The sequence below is a fragment of the Macaca thibetana genome, chromosome 19 (assembly GCF_024542745.1).
Source record: "Macaca thibetana thibetana isolate TM-01 chromosome 19, ASM2454274v1, whole genome shotgun sequence".
NCBI lineage: Eukaryota > Metazoa > Chordata > Mammalia > Primates > Cercopithecidae > Macaca > Macaca thibetana.
This window is the reverse complement of record NC_065596.1, coordinates 20,971,403-20,993,876: the sequence shown is the minus strand read 5'-3', so window position 1 is coordinate 20,993,876 and position 22,474 is coordinate 20,971,403. Positions and strand designations below refer to the sequence as shown.

The 22,474-nt window shown below is 54.5% G+C and overlaps 2 protein-coding genes across 8 annotated transcripts in view; one reads left to right on the top strand and one right to left on the bottom strand.

Moving 5' to 3' along the window:
• Window positions 1–22,474, bottom strand: part of TLE5 (TLE family member 5, transcriptional modulator) — a 392,013-nt gene that overhangs the window by 160,905 nt on the left and 208,634 nt on the right. Inside the window, exon 1 of one of the 2 annotated variants that reach the window (XM_050770850.1) lies at window positions 12,777–12,781. The exons of the other annotated variant lie outside the window; for it this stretch is intronic. The gene's annotated coding sequence lies outside the window, so the exon portion shown is untranslated. Of the gene's footprint in view, window positions 1–12,776; window positions 12,782–22,474 lie in introns of those variants that run through there. 2 annotated transcript variants of the gene reach the window in all.
• Window positions 11,959–22,474, top strand: part of CELF5 (CUGBP Elav-like family member 5) — a 77,618-nt gene continuing 67,102 nt past the window's right edge. For 4 of the 6 annotated variants that reach the window (XR_007721588.1, XM_050770484.1, XM_050770485.1 and 1 more), the window contains exon 1: window positions 12,007–12,293. Coding sequence is in view for 4 of the 6 variants with exons in the window: in XM_050770484.1 (XP_050626441.1) it covers window positions 12,035–12,293 (259 nt within the window). In the remaining 2 variants the exon portion in view is untranslated. Of the gene's footprint in view, window positions 12,294–12,787; window positions 12,917–22,474 lie in introns of those variants that run through there. The other 2 variants (XM_050770482.1, XM_050770486.1) reach the window with 2 other exon arrangements.

The window sequence follows — 22,474 nt, the reverse complement described above, 5'->3', positions numbered from 1 at the left end:
ACCTGGACTGCTGGGGGCTTCCTGAGCAAGACCCACATCCCTGCATTCAAAGCTGCCGCTTCTCAGACCAGGGAACTTCAGAGACCGACAGGGGCGCCATCCCCTCGCCACCGTCCTCTAGGAATCTGCGACAGAGCTTCAAACCCAGCATGGGGTCTCTGCCTCCCCAAAACACAAGGCAGGAGAAGCTTGTTCAGCGGGGAGGGGAGGGATGGGATGGACCCAGAGCGAAAGGAAGGCAGGGCAGGGTTGCAGGGAAAGAAAGAGGCTCACGTGACCCCGGAGCATGGGGCCGTTGGCCACTGGGGATGGAATGGTTGGGGGCAGTACTTGGGCTTCCCTGGGCAGCGGACGGAGGCCAGGCTTGGCCCCCACATGCTGCGTGGCCCTGGGGCATAGGAGCTGTGCCTCTCTGGACCAAATTTTACCAGTTCAAGGGGCTCTAGGGTCCAGGGCTTTGACCTTCTTGGGGTCCTGTGTGATCCTCCAGGAGCTTAGCAAGGCTAAGAGTGGACAGTGGCTGCCCCCCTCTGTGCAGGCAGAAGGTGGCTTTGGCTCCATTGTGGACTCAGGCACAACCCCTTTCAGAGGAAAAGCCAGCCCGTCATCTTCCCCATTAACATACACAGGTCATTCTTTTTCCTTTTTTTTTTAGAGACAGGGTCTCACACCGGGCGTGGTGGCTCACGTCTGTAATCCCAGCACTCTGGGAGGCCGAGGTGGGTGGATCACTTGAGGTCAGAGTTTGAGACCAGCCTGGCCAACATGATGAAAACCTGTCTCTACTAAAAATAGAAAAATTAGCTGGGGGTGGTGGTGCGTACCTGCAGTCTCAACTACTCAGGAGGCTGAGGCAGGAGAATCACTGGAACCCCGGAGGCAGAGGTTGCAGTGAGCCAGGATCATGCCACTGCACTCCAGTCTGGGTGACAGTGTGAGACTTTGACAAAAATTAAAATAAAAAATAAAAGAGGGTCTTGCTCTGTCCCCCAGGCTGCAGTGCAGTGGTGCAGTCATAGCTCACTGTAGCCTTGACCTGGGCTCAAGTGATCCTCCTGCCTCAAACCTCCCAAGTAGGTGGGACTGCAGGCAAATGCCACCATGCCTGACTACATTTTTAAAATATTTTTGTAGAGAGCAGATTTTGCTACGTTGCCCAGGCTGGTGTTGAACTCCTGGCCTCAAGCGATCCTCCCACCTCGGTCTCTGAACGTACTAGGAATACAGGCATGAGCCACTGTGCCCGGCCGGATTCGTTTCATTCAACTCTCGATTCAGTGAATACTTGAACTCTGTTCTGCCAGGTCCTGTGCCAGGCTCGGGGATGCAGGCGTGTGCAAGAGACGCTGGCCCGGACGCCATGGGGCTCGCAGTCCACCGCGGGAGATGGATAATAAGCCGTTAAGTGGATGGGCTGCCTTCAGATGGTGATCAGTGGATGGATACTGTTTTACAATTGAATCCACGCTGGAGGCTCCCTGAGGAGGGGCTTTGAGGGGTTTGTTGTTGTTGTTGTTGTTTGTTTGTTTTTTGAGACAGTCTTGCTCTGTCACACAGGCTGGAGTGCAGAGGTCCTATCTTGACTCATTGCAACCTTCATCTCCCGAGTCCAAGCGATTCTCCTGCTGCAGCCTCCCCTAGTAGCTGGGACTACAGGGGTGTGCCATCAAATTTTGTATTTTTAGTAGAAATGGGGTTTTGGCATATTGGCCAGGCTGGTCTCGAACTCCTAACCTCAGAAGATCTGCCCGCCTCGGCCTCCCAAAGTGCTGGGATTACGGGCATGACGCCACGCCCGGCCTGAGTCTCGCTGTCACCCAGGCTGGAGTGCAGTGATGTGTTCTCAGCTCACTGCAACTTCCTCCTCTTGGGTTCAAGCAATTCTCATGCCTCAGCCTCCCCGGTAGCTGGGACTACAGGCACCTGGCTAAATTTTTTATTTTTAGTAGAGACAGGGTTTCACTGTGTTGGCCAGGCTTGTCTCCAACTGCTGACCTCAGGTGATCCCCCTGTCTCGGCCTCCCAAAGTGTTGGGGTTATGGGCGTGAGCCACCGTGCCCGGCCTGGAGGGGGCTTTTGAGTGAAATTGGGATGACAAGGATTATTATGTCATGTGGAAGTCTGGGGACAGTGATTCAGGCAGCAAGCACAGCAGGTGCAAAGGCCCTGGGGCAGGATCACGCCTGGCGTGTTGGAGGAACAGCGAGGAGGCCCGTGTGGCTGGAGCAGAGTGAACCAAGGGGTTGGGGGGAGAGAGGAAGAAGGGGGAGAGGGAGGAGGAGGAGAGAGGAAGGAAGGGGAGAGGGAGAAGGGAGAGAGGGGAAGGAAGGGGAGAGGGAGGAAGGGGAGAGGGAGGAGGGAGGAGGGAGAGGGGGAGGGGGGGGGAGAGGGAGGGGGGGGAGGGGGGGGAGAGAGGAGGGGGGGAGGAGGAGGGGGAGAGAGGAGGGAGAGGGAGGAGGGGGAGGGGGGAGGAGGAGAGGAGGAGGAGGGAGAGGGAGAAGGGAGAGGGGAACGAAGGGGAGAGGGAGGAGGGGAGAGGGAGAAGGGAGAGAGGGGAAGGAAGGGGAGAGGGAGAAGGGGGAGAGAGGAGGGAGAGGGAGGTGGGGGAGAGAAGGAGGAGGGGGAGAGAGGGAGGAGGGGGAGGAAGGAGGGAGGAGGGGGAGGAGGGAGGGGGAGGGAGGGAGGGAGGAGGGGGGGAGGGGGGGGAGGGGAGGGGAAGGTGGGGGAGGGGAGGAGGGGGAGGAGGAGGAGGGCGAGGGAGGAAGCCGGGAGGTTTCAGGCCATGCAGGGCCTCCTGGGGGAAGGGGAGGGCAAGGAGAGCAGAAATGGCGTCTGACCTTCACTGAATTTAGAAAGGTCACCTGTAGCCAGAGGACAGTTAGGAAAATGAAATGAGGCTGGGTGCAGGAGGGTATGCCTGTAATCCCAGCACTTTGGGAAGCTGAGCAGGTGGATCACAAGGTCAAGGGATGGAAACCAGCCTGGCCAACATGGCGAAAACCCGTCTCTACTAAAAATACAAAAATTAGCTGGGCGTGGTGGCGCACACCTGTAATCCCAGCTACTGGGGAGGCTGAGGCAGGAGAATCGCTTGAACCTGGGAGGCGGAGGTTGCAGTGAGCTGAGATCGTGCCACTGCACTCCAGCCTGGGTGACAGAGCGTGATTCTGTCTCAAAAAAAAAAAAAAAAAAAAAAAAAAAATGAAATGACATTAAGCTGCCCGTGTCGGGCATATGTGAGGCCTCTTTCCGGGGCTCCCTCGGTGCCCTCAGGCCTCACCTGCCCCCCTCAACCCTGGGCAGCAGTGAACGAGGAGGACAGAGACGTCCCTCCAACAAGGACGTTGTGCCGTCTCCCACGACCCCAAAGAGGCCAGGTCCAGGGGCCGGGATCTCTTCCTGGAGGTCTTTTAAGTTGGTAAAACATCAGTTAATGTCCCTGGAAACCAACACGGTTTCTCTCCAGAGGTGCCGTCCACTCTGTGTATCTTTCTCATTTTTTATATTTTTTGTAGAGATGGGGTCTTGCTATTTGCGTAGTCTGTCCTCGATCTCCCGGCTTGTTTTTATATTTTTGTAATTTTGTAGAGATAGGGTTTCTCTTTGTTGCCCAGGCTGATCTAGAACTCATGGGCTCAAGCGATTCTCCTGCCTCAGCCTCCTAAAGTACTGGGATTACAGGCGTGAGCCACCACGCCAGCCACCTGGCCAAATTAAGCATTTTTAAAAGAGCTGATGTTATCAAGGAAAACATCAAATAGTACTGGTGCCTCTCACACCCATTAGGATGGCTACCATTAAAAGAAAAAAAAAAAAAAAAAAAAAAAAAAAAAAAAGCCTGTAATCCAAGCACTTTGGGAGGCCTAGGCAAGTGGATCACTTGAGGTCAGGAGTTCGAGACCAGCCTGACCAACATGGTAAAACCCTGTCTCTACTAAAAATACAAAAATGAGCCAGGCATGGTGGCGCGCACCGCACCTGTGATTCCAGTTACTCAGGAGGCTGAGGGCAGGAAAATCACTTGAACCCCAGAGGTGGAGGTTGCAGTGAGCCAAGATCGTGCCACTGCACTCCAGCCTGGGTGACAGAGCAAGACTCTGTCTCAAAACAAAAACGAAAACAAATTTTAAAATAGAATTGCCATAGGAGCCAGCCTTCCCACTCCTGGGTATATTCCCAACAAAGCGGAAGGCATGAGCTGCATCCTGCAAAATTCCGGGTGCCTCGACTTGCCCCTCTGAGAAATGGGGATGATAGTTCCTGCTGTGTGTATGGTAGACACCGTGCCTGGTACATGGCAAATGAACAGTCAGCGTCACCATGAGCAGGGACACAGAGAGAGATTTGTACACCCATGTTCACAGCAGCACGACTCACAATAACCCAAAAGGTGGGAACTACCCAAGGGGCGGTGGACAGAAGTATGGATCAACACACTGTGGTCCATTCACACAGTGGAATAGTACTCAGCCATGAAAAGGAAGGGAATCATGTCACAGGCTGCAGTGTGGAGGCATCTTGTAGACCTCAGGCTCAGCGAGAGAAGCCAGACACAGAAAGACAAATCCTGTGTGAGTCCACTCCTAGGAGGTCCCTGGCGTCGTCAGATTCACAGAGATAGAAAGTAGGATGGGGGATGCCAGGGGCTGGGGAGGGAGATGGGGAATAAGTGTTTCATAGACTCAAAAAGTTTCAGTTTGGGAAGATGAAAAAATTATGGAGAAGGTGGAGCTGATGGTTGCACAGCCACATGAATGTGCTTAATGCCGCTGAACTGTGTGTAGGTCAGGCCAGGCGCGGTGGCTCACGCCTGTAATTCCAGCACTTCGGGAGGCCAAAATGGATGCGCCTGAGGTCAGGAGTTCGAGACCAGCCTGGCCCACATGGCAAAACCCCGTCACTACTAAGAACACAAAAATTAGCCAGACACAATGGTGGGCACCTGTAATCCCAGCTGTTTGGGAGGCTGAGGCGAGAATTGCTTGAACCCGGGAGGTGGAGGTTGCAGTGAGCTGAGATCGTGCCACTGCACTCCAGCCTGGGCGACAGAGAGAGACTCTGTCAAAAAAAAAAAAAAAAAAAAAAAAAAAAAGGAAGCCAGGTGCAGTGGCTTATTTTTGTAATTCCAGCACTTTGGGAGGCTGAGGCAGGCAGACTGCTAGAGTTTAGGAGTTCAAAACCAGCCTAGGCAACATAGCAAGACCCCATCTCTACAAAAAATAAAAGAATTAGACAGCATTGTGGCTCGAGCCTGTAGTCCCAGCTACTTGGGACGCTGAGGTGGGAGGATCACTTGAGCTCAGGAAGTTGAGATTTCAGTGAGCTGTGATTGTACCACTGCACTCCAGCCTGGGCAACAAAGCGAGACCTCGTCTCAAAAGAATAAATGATTAAGTGTATTATTTTATGTGTATTTTATCACTGTTTTAAAAAGAAAAAATAATAAGCCAGGAGTGGTGACTCATGCCTATTATCCCAGCACTTTAGGAGGCTGAGGTGGGTGGATCATCTGAGGTCAGGAGTTCGAGACCAGCCTGGCCAATGTGGTGAAACCTCATCTCTACTAAAAATACAAAAATTAGCCAGGCATGGTGACGCACGCCTGTTGTCCCAACTACTCAAGAGGCTGAGGTGGGAGAAGCGCTTGAATCCAGGAGGCGGAGGTTGCAGTGAGCTGAGATGGCACCGCCACACTCCAGCCTGAGTGACAGAGTGAGACTCCGTCTCAAAAATAAAAAAAAAAAATAGCCCCCGGGGCCCACAGCTCTGGCAAAATTCGTGAAGGTAGAAAACATGAGCTGCATCCTGTGAAATTCCGGGTGCCTCGACTTGCCCCTCTGAGAAATGGGGATGACAGTTCCTGCTGTGTGTATAGAGGACACGGTGCCTTGTACATGGCAAGTGTCACCATGAACTGTACAGGCCTGGGGGCCTGGCGGGGGTTCATGTGCTGGCCAGCAAGGCAGAGACTCCGTGACGCCGCGCGGCGTGGGTTTGAGACCAGGCAGCCGGTGAGCCCAGTTGGCTTTCAGAAGCTCTGAATTCCTTTGGGCACCGAAGAGAGAAGAATAAACTATGTTGGCTTCGATGCCCAAATCCTCCATCTGACAGCCGGGACTGCTAAATCAGCTCTGCTTCCCTTCCTGTTTTCAAGTTTTAGACTTTCTCGATTCCAAAGTGATTCACGGTTGTCGTGGGAAGACGAGAAAAATTCAAACGAAGAAGAAAGAAAAACCCAAGGAGAAGGAAGAAGAACAAAAGGCTTGCAGATTCCTTTCCTTTTTTTTTTTTTTAGACGGAGTCTCGCTCTGTCACCCGGGCTGGAGTGCAGTGGCTGCATCTCAACTCACTGCAACCCTGCAACCTCCACCTCCCAGGTTCAAGCAATTCTCCTGCCTCAGCCTCCTGAGTAGCTGAGATTACAGGCACCCACCACCACGCCCAGCTAGTTTTTGTATTTTTGGTGGAGACAGGGTTTCACCATGTTGGCCAGGCTCATCTCAAACTCCCGACCTCAGGTGATCTGCCTGCCTCAGCCTCCCAAAGTGCTGGGATTACAGGTGTGAGCCACCGCACCCTGCCACTCCCACGCTCTTTACTCCTTAGTAACAGCCGTGGCACGGGCATCCTGCAGTGACCATCGCTCACCAGACTGCATCCACTAACAAGTCAGGGAGCTGGCCTGTGGTGTCCAAACGTACCCAGGCTCACGGCCTCGCTGTTCTCCGCGCTCACCCACCCCCTCAGCTCTGCGAGGGAGGAAATTCAGGAGGCAGAATGCTGGATTTAAGCACCCAGAAGTCAGACCCGAATTCAACTAGGCTCTTGTTTTGGGTGGAAGAAAGAGGAGGAAGAGGCTGAAAAAAGTACCTCTTTGGCTCCTAGGGGTTTGTGAGTTTTTCTTTTGATTTTCTTTTATTTTTGAGACAGAGTTTTGCTCTTGTTGCCCAGGCTGGAGTGCAATGGTACAGTTTTGGCTTACTGTAGCCTGGACCTCCTTGGGCTCAAGCGATCCTCCCACCTCAGCCTCCCAAGTAGCTGGAACCACAGGTGCATGCCACCACACCCAGCTCATTTTTGTATTTTTTGTAGAGATGGAGTCTTGCTATGTTACAGCTCAGGCTAGTCTGGAACTCCTGGGCTCAAGCAATCCTCCCAGCTCGGCCTCCCAAAGTGCTGGGATTACAGCCATGATTTTTTTCTTTTTTTTTTTTTGAGATGGAGTCTTGCTCTGTTGCCCAGGCTGGAGTACAGTGGCACAATCTCGGCTCACTGCAACCTCCGCCTCCCGGGTTCAAGCGATTCTCCTGCCTCAGCCTCCCGAGTAGCTGGGTCTACAGGCGCCCACCACCATGCCCAACTTTTTGTATTTTCAGTAGAGATGGGGTTTTACTGGCCAAGATGGTCTCAATCTCTTGCCCTCGTGATCTGCCTGCCTTGGCCTCCCAAAGTGCTGGGATTACAGGTGTGAGCCACCGCGCCTGGCCAAATTTTTTATTTTTAGTAGAGATGGGGTTCCACCATGTTGGCCAGGCTGGTCTCGAACTCCTGATCTCAAGTGACCCACCTCCCTTGGCTTCCCAAAGTGCTGGGATTACAGGCATGAGCCACTGCGCCCGGCCAGGCATGATTTTTAAAAATTCTTTAAGGGCCGGGCGCGGTGGCTCAAGCCTGTAATCCCAGCACTTTGGGAGGCCGAGGCGGGTGGATCACGAGGTCAGGAGATCGAGACTATCCTGGCTAACATGGTGAAACCCCGTCTCTACTAAAAAATACAAAAAAAAAAAAAAAACTAGCCGGGCGTGGTGGCGGGCGCCTGTAGTCCAGCTACTTGGGAGGCTGAGGCCAGGAGAATGGCATAAACCCGGGGAGGCGGAGCTTGCAGTGAGCCGAGATCACGCCACCGCACTCCAGCCTGGGAGACAGAGCGAGACTCCGTCTCAAAAAAAAAAAAAAAAAAAAAAAAAAAAAAAAAAAAATCTTATTAAGGACTCTCTCAGAACGCTGGAGGCTCATGGGGCTCTGAGCATCCTGCTTGAGTCTCCATGGAGACGAAGCCCGTGTCTCCTGGCCGACTCCACCAGCCCCAGTGCCACGCTGTGCCCGGCCAAGTCCCAGCTGAGTCTAAGCACCTGCATCTGTGCTGGGCCGAGTGGCAGGATGTTGTGGGAGGACCCTGACCCCTTGCCCAGCTCTATTCCTCACCCAGTCCTGATGTTCTGTTCCATCTGGGGGCGGCCAGCAGGCTGCCAGTAATAGCAATAATAAATAGCCATTCTCTGAGTGCTAAGGAGCTCCCAGACTCTCTGCTAAGCCTGCATTTTAGCTCATGAATCCACACCAGACCGGGGCCTTCACCATATCCTCTTTTTCTTTTTTTCGAGATGGCATCTCACTTGGTGGTCCAGGCTGGCGTGTAGTGGCGCAATCTCGGCTCACTGCAACCTCCGTTTCCCGGGTTCAAGCGATTCTCCTGCCTCAGCCTCCCAAGTAGCTGGGATTACAGGTGCGCGCCACCATGCCCAGCTAATTTTGTATTTTTAGTAGAGACAGGGTTTTGCCATGTTGGCCAGGCTGGTCTTGAACTCCTGCCCTCAGATGATCTGCCTGCCTCAGCCTCCCCAAGGGCTGGAATTACAGGCATGAGCCACTGTGCCCAGCCCCTCTCCTCTCTCTTCAGACCTGCTTGGCAAGGAAACTGAGGCTCAGCTGCCTGGTGCGTAGGGAGATGGTATGGGATGGTGGGAGGTGTGTGTGCGCCAGAGTCTGGCTTCCCGGGTTCACATCCCAGCTCTCTTACCGTGTGGTCTTGCACCAGCCACTGGCGCGCTCTGCGCCTCAGTTCCTCATCTAATGCGGGTGGACATTTCATACAAATGGTGTCACACACTGTGTGGTCTTCCGTGTCTGACGTCTCTCACCAAGCATGATGTCCTCAAGGTGTACCTGCAGTATGGCCTGGGTCAAAGCCTTATGTTTTTTTCATGGCTGAGTCATGTTCTATTGGCTGGAAGGACCACAAAATGTCCTCTAAAGCTGGGCGTGGTGGCCCACGCTTGTCATCCCAGCACTTTGAGAGGCTGAGGTGGGAGGATCGCTTGAGCTCAGAAGTTTGAGTCTAGCCTGGACAACATAGCAAGACTCCATCTCTACAAAAAATTTAAAAATTAGCCAGGCCTGGTGGCATGCCACATCTGTGGTCCCAGCTACTTGGGAGGCTAAGGCAGGAGGATCACTTGAGCCGAAGAGGTCAAGGCTGCAGTGAGCTATGATCATGCCACTGCACTCCAGCCTGGGTGACAGAGTGATACACTGCCTTATAAATAAATAAATAAAATTGTAAGTTAACCAGGCATGGTGGCGGGTGCCTGTCATCCGAGCTACTCAGGAGGCTGAGACACGAGAATCACTTGAACCCAGGAGGCGGAGGCTGCAGTGAGCCAAGATTGCACCATTGCACTTCAGCCTGGGCAACAGAGCAAGAGCCTGTCTCAAAAAATAAATAAAATAAAAATTAAAAATTAAATTTTAGGCTCGGTGCGGTGGCTCATCATGCCTGTAATCCCAGCACTTTGGGAAGCTGAGGCGGGCACATCACTTGAGGTCAGGAGTTTGGGACCAGCCTGGCCAACATGGTGAAACCCCATCTCTACTCAAAAAACAAAAATGCGCCAGGTGTGGTGGCGCACGCCTGTAATCCCAGCTACACCGGAGACAGACAGGAGAATTACTTGAATCCGTGAGGCGGAGGTTGCAGTGAACCGAGATCACGCCACTGCACTCCAGCCTGGGTGACAGAGCGGGACTCTGTCTCATAAATAAATAAATAAATAAGTACGTTAATAAAATGTTACACTAGCTGGGCAGCTACTCAGGTGGCTGAGGCAGGAGAATCACTTGAACCTGGTAGGTGGAGGTTGCAGTGAGCCAAGATCACACCATTGCACTTCAGCCTGGGCGACAGAGAGACTCCATCCTGAAACAAAAGAAAAATGAAAATGAAAATAAAATTTTAAACGGGTGTAACTCCATGGAGGGAAAAAGAAGGCTGAGAAAGGAGGTAATGGTGAGTGAGTGGTTTTAGATAAGGTAGATGGAGAAAGTGATGGGGAATTAAGGAATGAGCCACACATCGTCTGGGGAGAGGGCATCCGAGGCAGCGGGCACAGCCCGTGCAAAGGCCCTGAGGCAGGACCGCACCTGACAAGTTAGAGGAACAGCGAGGAGGCCTGTGTAGCTGCAGCAGTGAGGAGGGGGAGAGAGGGAGCAGGGGAAGGTGGGGACGAGACAGAACAGGACACGCAGAGCCTTGCGGGCCTCAAGGAGGACTTGGGCTTTAATTTTAGGACGTCTTCGGGAAGTTTTTTTTTTTTTTTTTTTTTTTTTTTTTGAGACAAGATTTCACTCTGTCGCCCAGACCAGTGGCAGTGGTGTGATCCTGGCTCACTGCAGTCTTAATCTCTCAGGGCTCAACCCATGCTTCCACCTCAGCCTCCGAGTAGCTGGGACCAAAGTGCACACCAACCACCCCTGGCTAATGTTTTTTTTTTGTTGTTGTTGTTGTGTTGTTTTCCAGACAGAGTTTCACTCTTGTTGCCCAGGCTGGAGTGCAGTGGCGCAATCTCGGCTCACTGCAATCTCCACCTCTCAGGTTCAAGCAATTCTCCTGCCTCAGCCTCCTGAGTAGCTGGGATTACAGGCGTGCACCACCACGCCCGGCTAATTTTGTGTTTTTAGTGGAGACAGGGTTTTCTCCATGTTGATTAGGCTAGGCTGATCTTGAACTCCTGACCTCAGGTGATCCCCCCGCTTCAGCCTCCCAAAGTGCTGGGATTACAGGTGTGAGTCATCAGGCCTGGCCTGTTTCCTTATTTTTGTAGCAATGGCGTCTCACTATGTTGCCCAGGATGGTCTCCAACTCCTGGGCTCAAGTGGTCCTCCTGACTCTGCTTCCCAAAGTGCTGGGATTACAGGTGTGAGTTACCACAGCCAGCACTTATTATTATTGTTAATACTATTGATGAGTTTCATACATAAAGGATCATGGGCACTTTAGAGCTGGGAGATACTTTCAGTATTTCTCCTATCCTGTCATTAGCAGTGAGAGCCAGCATCCCTTGTTGTTGATGGCATTATTGATGAGTTACATACTTCAAGGGCCAAGGACACTTTCTATGTGTAAGCACCGTATAGAATTGGAAATACTTTTAGCATTTCTCCTGTGCTGTCGTGATTAGTGGGAGCACTTTCCATCTTGCTCTTGATTCATTATTATTAGTGTTATTATTATTATTTTTTTTTGAGACGGAGTTTCGTTCTTGTTGCCCAGGCTGGAGTGCAATGGCACAATCTTGGCTCACTGTAACCTCCACCTCCTGGGTTCAAGTGATTATCCTGCCTCCGCCTCCTGAGTGGCTGGGATTACAGGCACCTCCCACTGAGCCCAGCTAATTTTTGTATTCTTTATTAGAGACGGGATTTCACCATGTTAGCCAGGCTGGTCTCGAACTCCTGACCTCAAGTGAATCCACCCACCTCGGTCTCCCAAAGTGCTGGGATGACAGGCGTGAGCCACCGCGCCCAGCGATATTATTAGTGTTATTAATATTATTGATGAGTTACCTACTTTAAGGATCACGGGCGCGCTCTACGGGCAAGTCCCCTACAGAACCTCCAGCAACTTCTGACATTCTTCCTGCCGTTGCTCTCCACGGGAGCCGGCGGGGCCCCCTGGGAAGCCGGCTAAGGCTCGTCCCGCCCGCAGCTCCGCCCTCGCCCACCTGTAGGCGGGGCCCGGGGCCTGCCGGCCTCAGTTTCCCCGCGCGGCCCGGGGATGCGGGGAGGCGCCGGCTGCCCCGCGCGGAGCGGCCGCCAGGGGCCGCTGCGGAGCCGCCTTTGTGGTCCCGATGCCGGGGCGGGCGCGGGCGGGAGGAGGGCGCGGGGGCCCGGGAGGGAGGCGGGAGGCGCGGCCGCCGCTCCAGCTGCGAGTCCGCCCGCCGCCCGCCGCCGCCGCCGGCTCGGTCCCGCGCCCGCCATGGCCCGCCTGACGGAGAGCGAGGCGCGCCGGCAGCAGCAGCAGCTCCTGCAGCCGCGGCCCTCGCCCGTGGGCAGCAGCGGGCCCGAGCCCCCCGGGGGGCAGCCCGACGGCATGAAGGACCTGGACGCCATCAAGCTCTTCGTGGGCCAAATCCCACGGCACCTGGACGAGAAGGACCTCAAGCCGCTCTTCGAGCAGTTCGGCCGCATCTACGAGCTCACGGTGCTCAAAGACCCCTACACGGGGATGCACAAAGGTGGGCGTCCGGCCCCCTCCCCCTCCCCCTCCCTCCGCCTCCCACCCCACCTTCCGGCATCTTCTCTCCCCCATCCCCATCCCTCCTCTGCTCACCTCCCTCCTCTGCCTGCCTCTGCCGGAGCATCGGTTCTTACCCCCTCCCTCCCACCCACCCCTCCTCCCCCCTCTGGGGGTGCAGCTGACAGATCCGAGCGGGCCCCCTCCCCTCCTCCGCCCCCTCTCCCTCCCTCCCCACCTTCCGGCATCTCCTCTCTCTCTCCCTCTCTCTCTCCCTCTCTCTCTCCTTTTCTCTTCTCTCCCATCTCCCTCGACCTCTCATCCTTCCCCCCACAGCACCCTCTCTCTCCCTCCCTCCCTCCCTCCCTCCCTCACCCTTCCATCCCCCAGACCCCCACCCCTTCCTCCCTCCCTCACCCCACTCTTTCCTGCCCATTTGCCAGGGGAGCCTCGGGAACGCCGGCACCCCTCCCTGCCCCCCCCCCCCCCCATTCAGCTTCCCCAGGCCCCGTCGGGGAAGTTTGCACCTGCGGACTCCATTGCTTTGGTTATTTTCACAAAGCCAGGCCGGCGGGGCAGGTCCGGCCGCGGGGGACACGGATGCCCAGGACCCCAGGCTAATCGGTAACTACAAAGGAAGACGGGTTGGGGGCGCCCGGCTCGGGGGGACGCGCCCGCCTCGCCTGCCTCGGGTGGCGGGGCGGAGAGGCTCCCGTCTCTGCCCACCCCCTGGCCCCACCACCTCCGCGTGGATCAGCATTCTCTCCTCCATTTCTCTGCCCTCCCCCTCCCCCGCCTCCACCTTCGGCTCAAGTTGAAATTGGCCAAGCCTCTTAGCAATGTGTTGGGGTCTCAGGTCCAAGACAATGAGCTTGGACGTGTCCATCTGGGCAGAGCCCAAATTCTGGGGTGGACAGGGAGGAGGAGGGAGGCGTGGGCGGCCTCAGGCCTGTCTGCCTCCCTCCCACCGGATTCTCCCTCCGATGGCATCCTGGGTGGGGGTGTCCAGCAATTGTGTCCCCAGCCCTTGGTTCCCATCATGGGCCCAGCGTCTGAATTGGGGTGGCTTTGACAGCCTTTCCGTCAGGTGTTGGGGACTGGGGGTGGCACTTCAGAGGCTTTGTGCTGGACACCCCCGGCCTCCCCCACCCCATCCTCCAGGAAGACCCTGGAGAGGCCTTGGGGAAGGACTGGGCCGTGACCTATTTTAGACCCACTTTTTCCCCAGCGCTGCGTGCCCGGTAAGCAGGAAGGCATGTTTATTGAGTGAGTGAGTGAATGAATGAATGAATGAATGAATGGTGGGTTCAAGAAGGCCCTAGGGAGGGTCTGGTGAGATGGAGCCCAGGCCTGTCACTTCAGCTAGACCCTCCAGCTGGTTATTTTGAGGGAGAGGAAAGAAACCCCTCCCCATTCCCCATCTCTTTTCAAAACCAACCATCACACACACACACACACACACACACACAGGGCCTGAAAAATCTAACTCCTCCGTGTGGCCTAGGAGGGCAGAGGGGCTCCCATGCGGTCCCCGTAAGTCAATCTCTGGAATCCAGAGGTGATAGGTGGGCTTTGCCCACATGCCCCCAACCCCTGGTACACCCAGAGCACCCATTTCTAGAAGGATTCCCGTGGGAATGGGGGAGTCCACGTGGCCCCCCAAACGGTTGCATTGAAAGGCCTCTGGTTGAGCTGTAGGTCGGAGAGACAGTTGGGGGTGCAGGGACTGGACAGTCCTGGTTGACTCTTCTTCATCTTTTTTTTTTTCTTCTTCTTATTTTTAAATCTCTGGGAATCCTGGGCACGGGAGAAGTGAGGGGTGAGGGAGGGGCTGGGGCTGGGTTTTCACCTGGTCCTCAGCCTCAGTTTCCCTGCTGTCAACAGAGCAGGACCATGACACATCCCCAGTTGTTTTTTTACAGGTTGGAGAGTGTTGGGGTACCTTGGGGGTATTTCCCATCTGTGGGCTTTCCTTGGAGGGTGAGAATTGAAAAGCCATGTCCACGACAGCCAACAGTCACCCTCCACATTTTAGGGGTCCCAGGTCTGTCTGTGTGTGAGATACAGGGGCTTCACCTCGTATTGAAAATGGATCCAGCCCCCCAGGACCCTCAGGGCAGTCAATCCCCACCTGTGTGGGGCCTGGCTGGACTTTACCTGGTCTTCGCCCGTGGGTGCTTGGCACAAAGGGGTGGGGGCAATGGAGGAGGTGGTGGGGGGTGTCTTCAGAACCAGCATCTGTGATCCAGGCTTGCGTTTGGGGCTCAGCTGTGTGACTTCTGGCTAGTGACTGCCCCTCTCTGGGCCTTGGCCAAAGGAAGGTGGAATGTTGAATGGAAAGTCAGGATTCTTGGGGAGAGGAGTGAGTTCAGACACCTGCCACCAACACTGACCTTATTAGGGCTGTTTCTGGGAGCCCTGGCGTGGTATAATGTGCCTGTTCAGAGCTGCAGGGCCGTGGGGTGTGGACCTCACGCCTGGAGAGTAATCCCTTTCCCCGGATGCCGGCGGGACCCGTGAGACTGGGCATAGGAGATCTGTAAGGAGCAGAGTGAGGTGGGATGAGAATGCCCTGGAGGGGCACCCGGCTCCTGACACAAACCTGGAGGGGGCACAGCTGGCACCACCTTCAGCCCTCCCTTGGCGTCCAGGCCGCAGGGGCTTGATTTTCCCACGGAAGGCATCGCCATGGAGGTGGGCTCCAAGCGACAGCACATTTCTGGGAAACTGAGGGCTGGAGAGATGTATCCTGGGTCCCACACCTACCAGAGCTAGACCCCCATTACCCCCATGCCTTCCTTCCAGGCCAGGGGGAGCAGCCGTGCCTATATCTGTGTGACATTAAGGGTGACAGGTTCCCCGAAGCCGAGATTGAGCCCCTCAAGATAGTGCTGGGGACAGAGGGGCCTGTGACACCTGACAGCCACAGCTGGCCTGGCCGAAGGTGGCCTGGGGGCAGTCAGATTCCTAGAGGCCGTGCTGAGACCAGAGAAAGGCAGGAGGCCTCATCCAGGAGCCCAGGAGCGGGGCAGGGGTAGGGGGAGAGGGATGCATCAAGGTGGTCCCCCGAAAGAGGGCAGGCCCCGGGTCGCTGGGTTTGTTTTTAATAGAGAGAGAGGAGAGAGAGAGAAATATGCAGGGAAAGAGAGATGGAGAGACGCAGACAGGCTGGGGGCTGCAGAGAGATGGAGGCCCACAGGAAGACCACAAGCCTTCTCTTGCCAGAACTTCCCATCCAGAGAGAGGGGACCTCCCCCAGGAAGGACCCCCACCCCAGGCCAGGGGCTCAGGCCAGGAACTGGAGGCTGGGATTGGGGCTCCCGCTGGCCCCCCCCTGCAGTTCTCTGCCCCAGGGACCCTCCCTCCAAGTCAGGCACCTCTGGAGCTGCGGCTTCCCCTGTGTAGGGATGGTGGCTGCCTGGGTGCCCACCCTGCCAGGGGAAGGTGCCCACAGTGGTGCTGGTCCGCCGCTGCCACTGGGCCCCCGTTTATGGTAATCGCATATACATTTGCATGTTAATGACAATATTTGTCTTAAAGCGGAGGTTGCGCTGGGGGACGGTGCAGGTGGGGGGGGCCCGGCAGGGGCCCGGGTGGGGGCCCGCGGTTTCCATGGGAGCACCAGCTGCCGGCTCGGCTCGGGCGGGGGGGAGGAGGAGGCTGTAGCAGGCTGAGCTCTGAGGCGTGAGATTCCGCGTGTGACGCACCAGCCCCAGGGAGAAGGCGGGCTGGGCGGCCTGGCGGGGGGACTGCCGGAGCAGTTGGCTCCTGGTGGTGGCGGGGACAGTGGCAGGGGGCTGGGGGCGGCTGGCAGGGTTGGCCTGTGTGTGTATGTGCGCGCGCGCGCGTGCGTGCCTGGAAAGGACCCCTGCCCGGGTGCTGTGTGGCTTCAAGCTGGGCGCGCCCCTCTCTGTGCCTCGTTTTCCCCTGCTGCCCATTTTCTCATTTATTTAACAGACTTTCATGAGGCCCCGGAGCCTCACACCTGTGACTGTGACATCGTGTCTGCACCTCCCTCCCCCCGCCGCCCCCCCCCACTGCTTCAACATTTATTGAACGCCTACTGTTTTCCAGTATTTATGCAGAGCTGGGCATTTGGTGTGAACAGAATTCCTTGTAGGATTCATGAGAGAGTGGGCTAGATGTTAATCCGTCTACCTGTATGACCAATATTTATTGAGCGCTTGCTGTGTACCAGGCCCTGTTCTAGACCCTGGGCTACTGGGTTGGGCAAAACAGGTAAAATTTGCCATCCCTACTCGCCATCCAGAGTTCCCCTCCTGCCAGATTCCAATTTACGGGAGAGAGACAGCTGAGGAACTGGGCTTACAAGGCACGGAACTCAGGAATGTGATGGCGAAACACACACCAGCAGTGACAACCCAGAGGAGGGTCCTGCCTCCACAGGAGTGGAGGCCAGGAGGGCTGCCTGGAGGAGGCGGTTAGTGTAGGAGAGTCGTTGAGAGCTTGGAGTTGAGATGAGCCTGGTTTCTCTGCATCTCGTGGCCTTGGGCAGGTGTCTTCATCCCTCCAAGCTGCAGTGGGTCTCCCTGCAGAAGTGGCAGGGAGAGCAGAGAACAGAAGAGGCCCTTGGCATGGGGCCGGGCACAGAGTATGTGCTTGGTCAGTGGGAGTGGGCTTATTACATGACTATGCTGAGACCCGAAGCATGAGGAGGATGCATTGATGGGGAAAGGTGTCCCTGACAATGTACAAGGGCCCAGAGGGGCACTAACTCCTGAGAAGCTCAGGTGCAGGGAGGATGGAAGTTTTGTCCTGGTATGAAAAGAGCAAAGGGTCTTGGGAATCCCAGAGTCCCCTTCTTCTGTGGGGCTCACCTGCTGGGGCTCTTCTGAGGGGACTTAGCTTGGGGCTGGACCCAGGAGGTTATCTCTGAAGTGGGCTGCGTCTCTCTCTTTCACCCCTCAAATTGGCAAGTGAGCCCTTGGCCATTGGAAACACCTGGTAGGACCTCATTCATTCATTCATTCATTCATTCACACAACACTTCTTGAAAACCCTCTGTGGCCTTACCTCGTACTGAGCAAGAGAGGTCTGAGGCCAGAGCGAGACATTGGCACCTACAGTCCAGTGGTCTGGGTTGGGTCCAAGGGAGGGATGCAGGGTTGAGGGAACTGGATAATGAAGCAGGAGCTCTGCCTGGAGGAGGGGCATTAGAAATGGGGCTCTGAAGGATCAATAGGAGCTTTCCAGGTGGAGAAAGAGTTTTATTTATGCATTCACAGAAACACTTACTGTGTTCCAGGCCCTATGATGGGCATGAAACACAACAGTGAACGAGACAGGTACACATCTTGACTTCCTGGATACAGGGAGGGGAACTGGGTCTGTGAAGGCCTGGAGGCGTGAATAATTTGCACAGCTAGGGTAGAGGTGGGATTAGGTGAGACGTGGGAGATGAGGCTGGAGAGTCAGCATGGGCTGGACCAGGAAAACCTCTGATGCTGGACTGAGCTTGGACTCTTTCCTGAGGGCACTGGGGAGCCATGAAAGAGTTTAGAGCAGAGAGGAACTCAGGCAGACCAGCATGGGAAGCAGGCTTCACATCCTGTTAACTCCCATTGCCACCACCAGCCTCTTCCCAACCTCCCCCCAACCTCCCAGCCTTGCTCAAAATATGCTCATTTCCTTCACACCTGGATGGACAAAATAGAAGCTTCCAGTTGGGGTGAGGCCCACAGTGTGGGAAGAGAGAAATACAAAGAAGCAGATGTGTGTTCCGATTACACTGGCTCTTAGAGAACCAAGTTCCCCTCTTCCATGAGAACCACAGGAGGAGATCGGAGCCCAGAGAGGGGCAACACCCAGCCCAAATCATACAGCAGTCACAGCTGGGCTTCACGCCTCCCGGCCTGAGCTTTGGCCTGCTCTGGAAGGAGAGAAAAAAACATGATTTTGGAAACATAGACAAGGGTCAGAGCCATCCAGGAAGGCTGACTGTCCTTGAATTTAAGATGACCAGGGCCAAAGGGAGGAGCTGTTAAGTTTGGAAGACACTGGTCTAGCAGGAGCCCAGTTGGTCTGGGGTCATAGTCAACATCAGTGGTATGTAAGCTCTAGGAGGGCAGAAACTGTGTCTTGTTTGCCATTTGGAAGTGAGCTTGTGGACGAACAAGGGCATGAGGAAATGAGAGGATCTGGGGATGGGAGAATGGATGGGCTGGCTAACGGATGGAGAGATGGATATGTGAATCAGTGGATGCAGACATGGGTGGATGGTTGAATGGGTGACAGTGATTCTAGATATGAGTGAATTTGATGGGTACAAAAGTGGGAAGGTCAGTGGAAGGTTTGAATGGATTGAAGGATGGGTGAACAGATGGATGGATGGATGGATGGGTGGGTGGATGGATGGGTGGGTGGATGGGCAGGTGGATGAATGGATTTATGGATGGATGGATGGATGAGTAGTGGATGGATGGATTTGTAGATGGGTGGATGGATGGGTGGATGGATGGGTGGGTGGGTGGATGGATGGATGGTAGATTGATGGATGGATAGATGGATGGATTGGTTGGCAAATGGATGAGCAGGTGGATGGATGGATGGATGGGCGGATGAATAGATTGGTGGATGATGGGTAGGGGGGTGGATGGATGGGCGGATGGATGGATGGATGGGTGGGTGGGTGGATGGATGGATGGTAGATTGATGGATGGATGGGTAGATGGGTGGGTGGATGGGTGGGTGGGTGGATGGATGGATGGATGGTAGATTGATGGTTGGACGGATGGATGGGTGGATGGATGGATTGGTGGGCGAATGGATGAGCAGGTGGATGGACGGATGGATGGATGGATGGATGGATGAATGGATGGATGGATGAATAGATTGGTGGATGATAGGTGGGGGGTGGATGAATGGGCAGGTGGAAGGACGGGTGGATGGGTGGATGGGTGGATGGATGGGTGGGTGGGTGGATGGATGGATGGTAGATTGATGGATGGATGGATGGATGGATTGGTGGGCGAATGGATGAGCAGGTGGATGGATAGATGGAGGGATGGGCGGGTGAATAGGTTGGTGGATGATGGGTGGGGGGTGGATGGATGGGCAGATGGATTGGTGGTTCAGTGAGCACATGGATGGATGGATGGGTAGGTGGGTGGATAGATGAGTGGATGGATGGTTAGATAGGTGGATGGATGGATGCATGAATGAATAAGTGGATGAGTGGATGAATAGATGGATGGATGATGGGTAGATGGAGAAATTAATGGTTGGATGGTTGGATGAAAAGACGGATGGGTAATTGGTGGATAGAATACTAGATAGATGCGTGGGTGCACAGATGAATGGATGGATGGATGGATGAAAAGATGGATGGGTAATTGGTGGATAGAATACTAGATAGATGGGTGGGTACATGGATGAATGGATGGATGGATGATGCACAGAAGATGGGATAGACTGAAGGATGGAAGGATACTTCCTCAGCCTGTACTACCTTCCTCCTCACCTGGTGAATATGAATGTTCAAAACCTTTGCTCTCAGACAGGGTTGTTTCAATCCTGGCTGCATTTAAAAATTTCTGTGTAATCCTGAAAAAGTCACCTCATCTTTTCTGAACCTTAGCTCCTTTGTAAGAGAGAAAGAATACAGATAACTAGTTCACAGAGCAGTTGTCAAAATTGGCATTAATTTATATGATGTGGCCAGACGTGGTAGCTCACACCTGTAATCCCATTGCTTTGGGAGGCTGAGGTGGGAGGATCTCTTGAGCCCAGGAGTTCACGACCAGCCTGAGTAACACAGCAAGATCCATCTCTACAAAAAATAAAAAAACGTATCCAGGTGTGGTGGTGTGCACCTGTAGTCCCAGCCACTCAGGAGGCTGAGGTGGGAGGATTGCTTGAGCCCAGGAGTTCCAGATCAGCCTGGGAAACATAGCAAGACCCCTTCTCTACAAAAAATAAATTTAGGCCGGGCACGGTGGCTCACGCCTGTAATCCCAGCACTTTGGGAGGCTGAGGCAGGTGGATCACTGGAGGTCGGGAGTTCGAGACCAGCCTGACCAACATGGAGAAACCCCATCTCTGCTAAAAATACAAAATTAGCTGGGTGTGGTGGTGCATGCCTGTAATCCCAGCTACTTGGGAGGCTGAGGCAGGAGAATCGCTTGAACCCAGGAGGCAGAGGTTGCGGTGAGCTGAGATCGTGCCATTGCACTCCCGCCTAGGCAACAAGAGTGAAACTCTGTCTCAAAATAAATTAAATTTAAATAAATAAATATATTTTTTAAAAAATTGCACATGGGCTGGGCGCGGTGGCTCAAGCCTGTAATCCCAGCACTTTGGGAGGCCGAGGCAGGTGGATCACGAGGTCAGGAGATCGAGACCATCCCTGGCTAACATGGTGAAACCCCGTCTCTACTAAAAATACAAGAAACTGGCCAGGCGTGGTGGCGGGCACCTGTAGCCCCAGCTACTCGGGAGGCTGAGGCAGGAGAATGGCGTGAACCCAGGAGGCGGAGCTTGCAGTGAGCCAAGATCACACCACTGCACCCCAGCCTGGGCGACAGAGCGAGACTCCGTCTCAAAAAAAAAAAACAAACAAACAAAAAAAAAACCAAAAAACAAAAAAACAAAAAACTGCACATGGTGACATGAGCCTATAGTCCTAGCTACTTGGGAGGCTGAGGTGAGAGGATGGCTTGAGCCTGGGGAGGTGGAGGCTGCAATGAGCCATGATTATACCACTGCACTCCAATCTGGAAAACAGAGCTAAACCCTGTCTCAAACTTAAAAAGGCAACAACTTTATTAAGTCTGTATTGTGTACCAGCCATTGAGTGAGGCTTGAGGTCATAAAGCAATTCGGGGGTAGGAGAGACTGACAATAAACTAGTAAATAAAGTTGAGATAGGTGTGAGTTGCTGTGAACAGACTAAAGGTGTGTGTTGGGAGATGACAGCTTTCCTTGGAGGCCAGAGATGGCCTTTCCAGGAGGTGAAGTTTGAGATGAGACCTGAATGACAGGTAGGAAGGCTGTTATTCTACAACCAAGGGAAAAGCATTCCAGGCAGAGGGCACAGCCCATGCAGAGGCCCTGAGGCAGGACCACCACATCTGGTGTGTTGGAAGAACAGCAAGGAGGCCTTTGTGACTGGAGCAGAGTGAGGAGGGGAGAGTGGGAGGAGAAGAGGGCAGGGAGAGAGTGGGGTAGGTTGTTGAGCAGGTCCTGTGTGTCTTGGAAGGACTTTTTTTTTTTATTTTATTTTATTTTTTTTTTTTGAGACGGAGTCTTGCTCTGTAGCCCGGGCTGGAGTGCAGTGGCCGGATCTCAGCTCACTGCAAGCTCCGCCTCCCGGGTTCGGGCCATTCTCCTGTCTCAGCCTCCTGAGTAGCTGGGACTACAGGCGCCCGCCACCTCGCCCGGCTAGTTTTTTGTATTTTTAGTAGAGACGGGGTTTCACTGTGTTAGCCAGGATGGTCTCAATCTCCTGACCTCGTGATCCGCCCGTCTCGGCCTCCCAAAGTGCTGGGATTACAGGCTTGAGCCACCGCGCCCGGCCTTTAATTTTTTTTTTGAGATGGAGTCTCACTCTGTTGCCCAGGCTGGAGTGCAGTGGCGCGATCTCGGCTCCCTGCAACCTCCGCCTCCCGGGTTCAAGTAATTCTCCAGCCTCAGCCTCCCAAGTAGCTGAGATTACAGGTGCCCGCCACCACGCCCAACTAATTTTTTGTATTTTTAGCAGAGATAGGGTTTCTCCGTGTTAGCCAGGCTGGTCTCGATCTTCTGACCTTGTGATCTGCCCGCCTCGGCCTCCCAAAGTGCTGGGATTACAGGCGTGAGCCACCGCGCCCGGCCGGAAGGACTTTGGTTTTTACCCCAAGAGAGGTGGAGCCATGGAGACCTGTGGCAGGGGAGGGATAGGGTCTCTTAGGGAGCTTGGAATGTGGACAATGTGGATTCTGGGTCCTCCATTTTTTAGATGGGGAAACTAAGGCCCAGAAGGCCCTAGAATAGGCTTGCACCTAGCTCTTCTGAGGCGCTCCTGAAGATGGTGGTGCCTGGAGGTAGCTGGAAGACAGGGTGGAGCAGACCCCTCAATGCCCTCCCGTTCTCCCAGCTGCCTTTGAGGGTAGGGTCTTTATATCCAAGAGGATTTGCATTCTTGTCCCTGACCCTCTGCTGGGGGAAGAACCAGAGGGTGTGCCT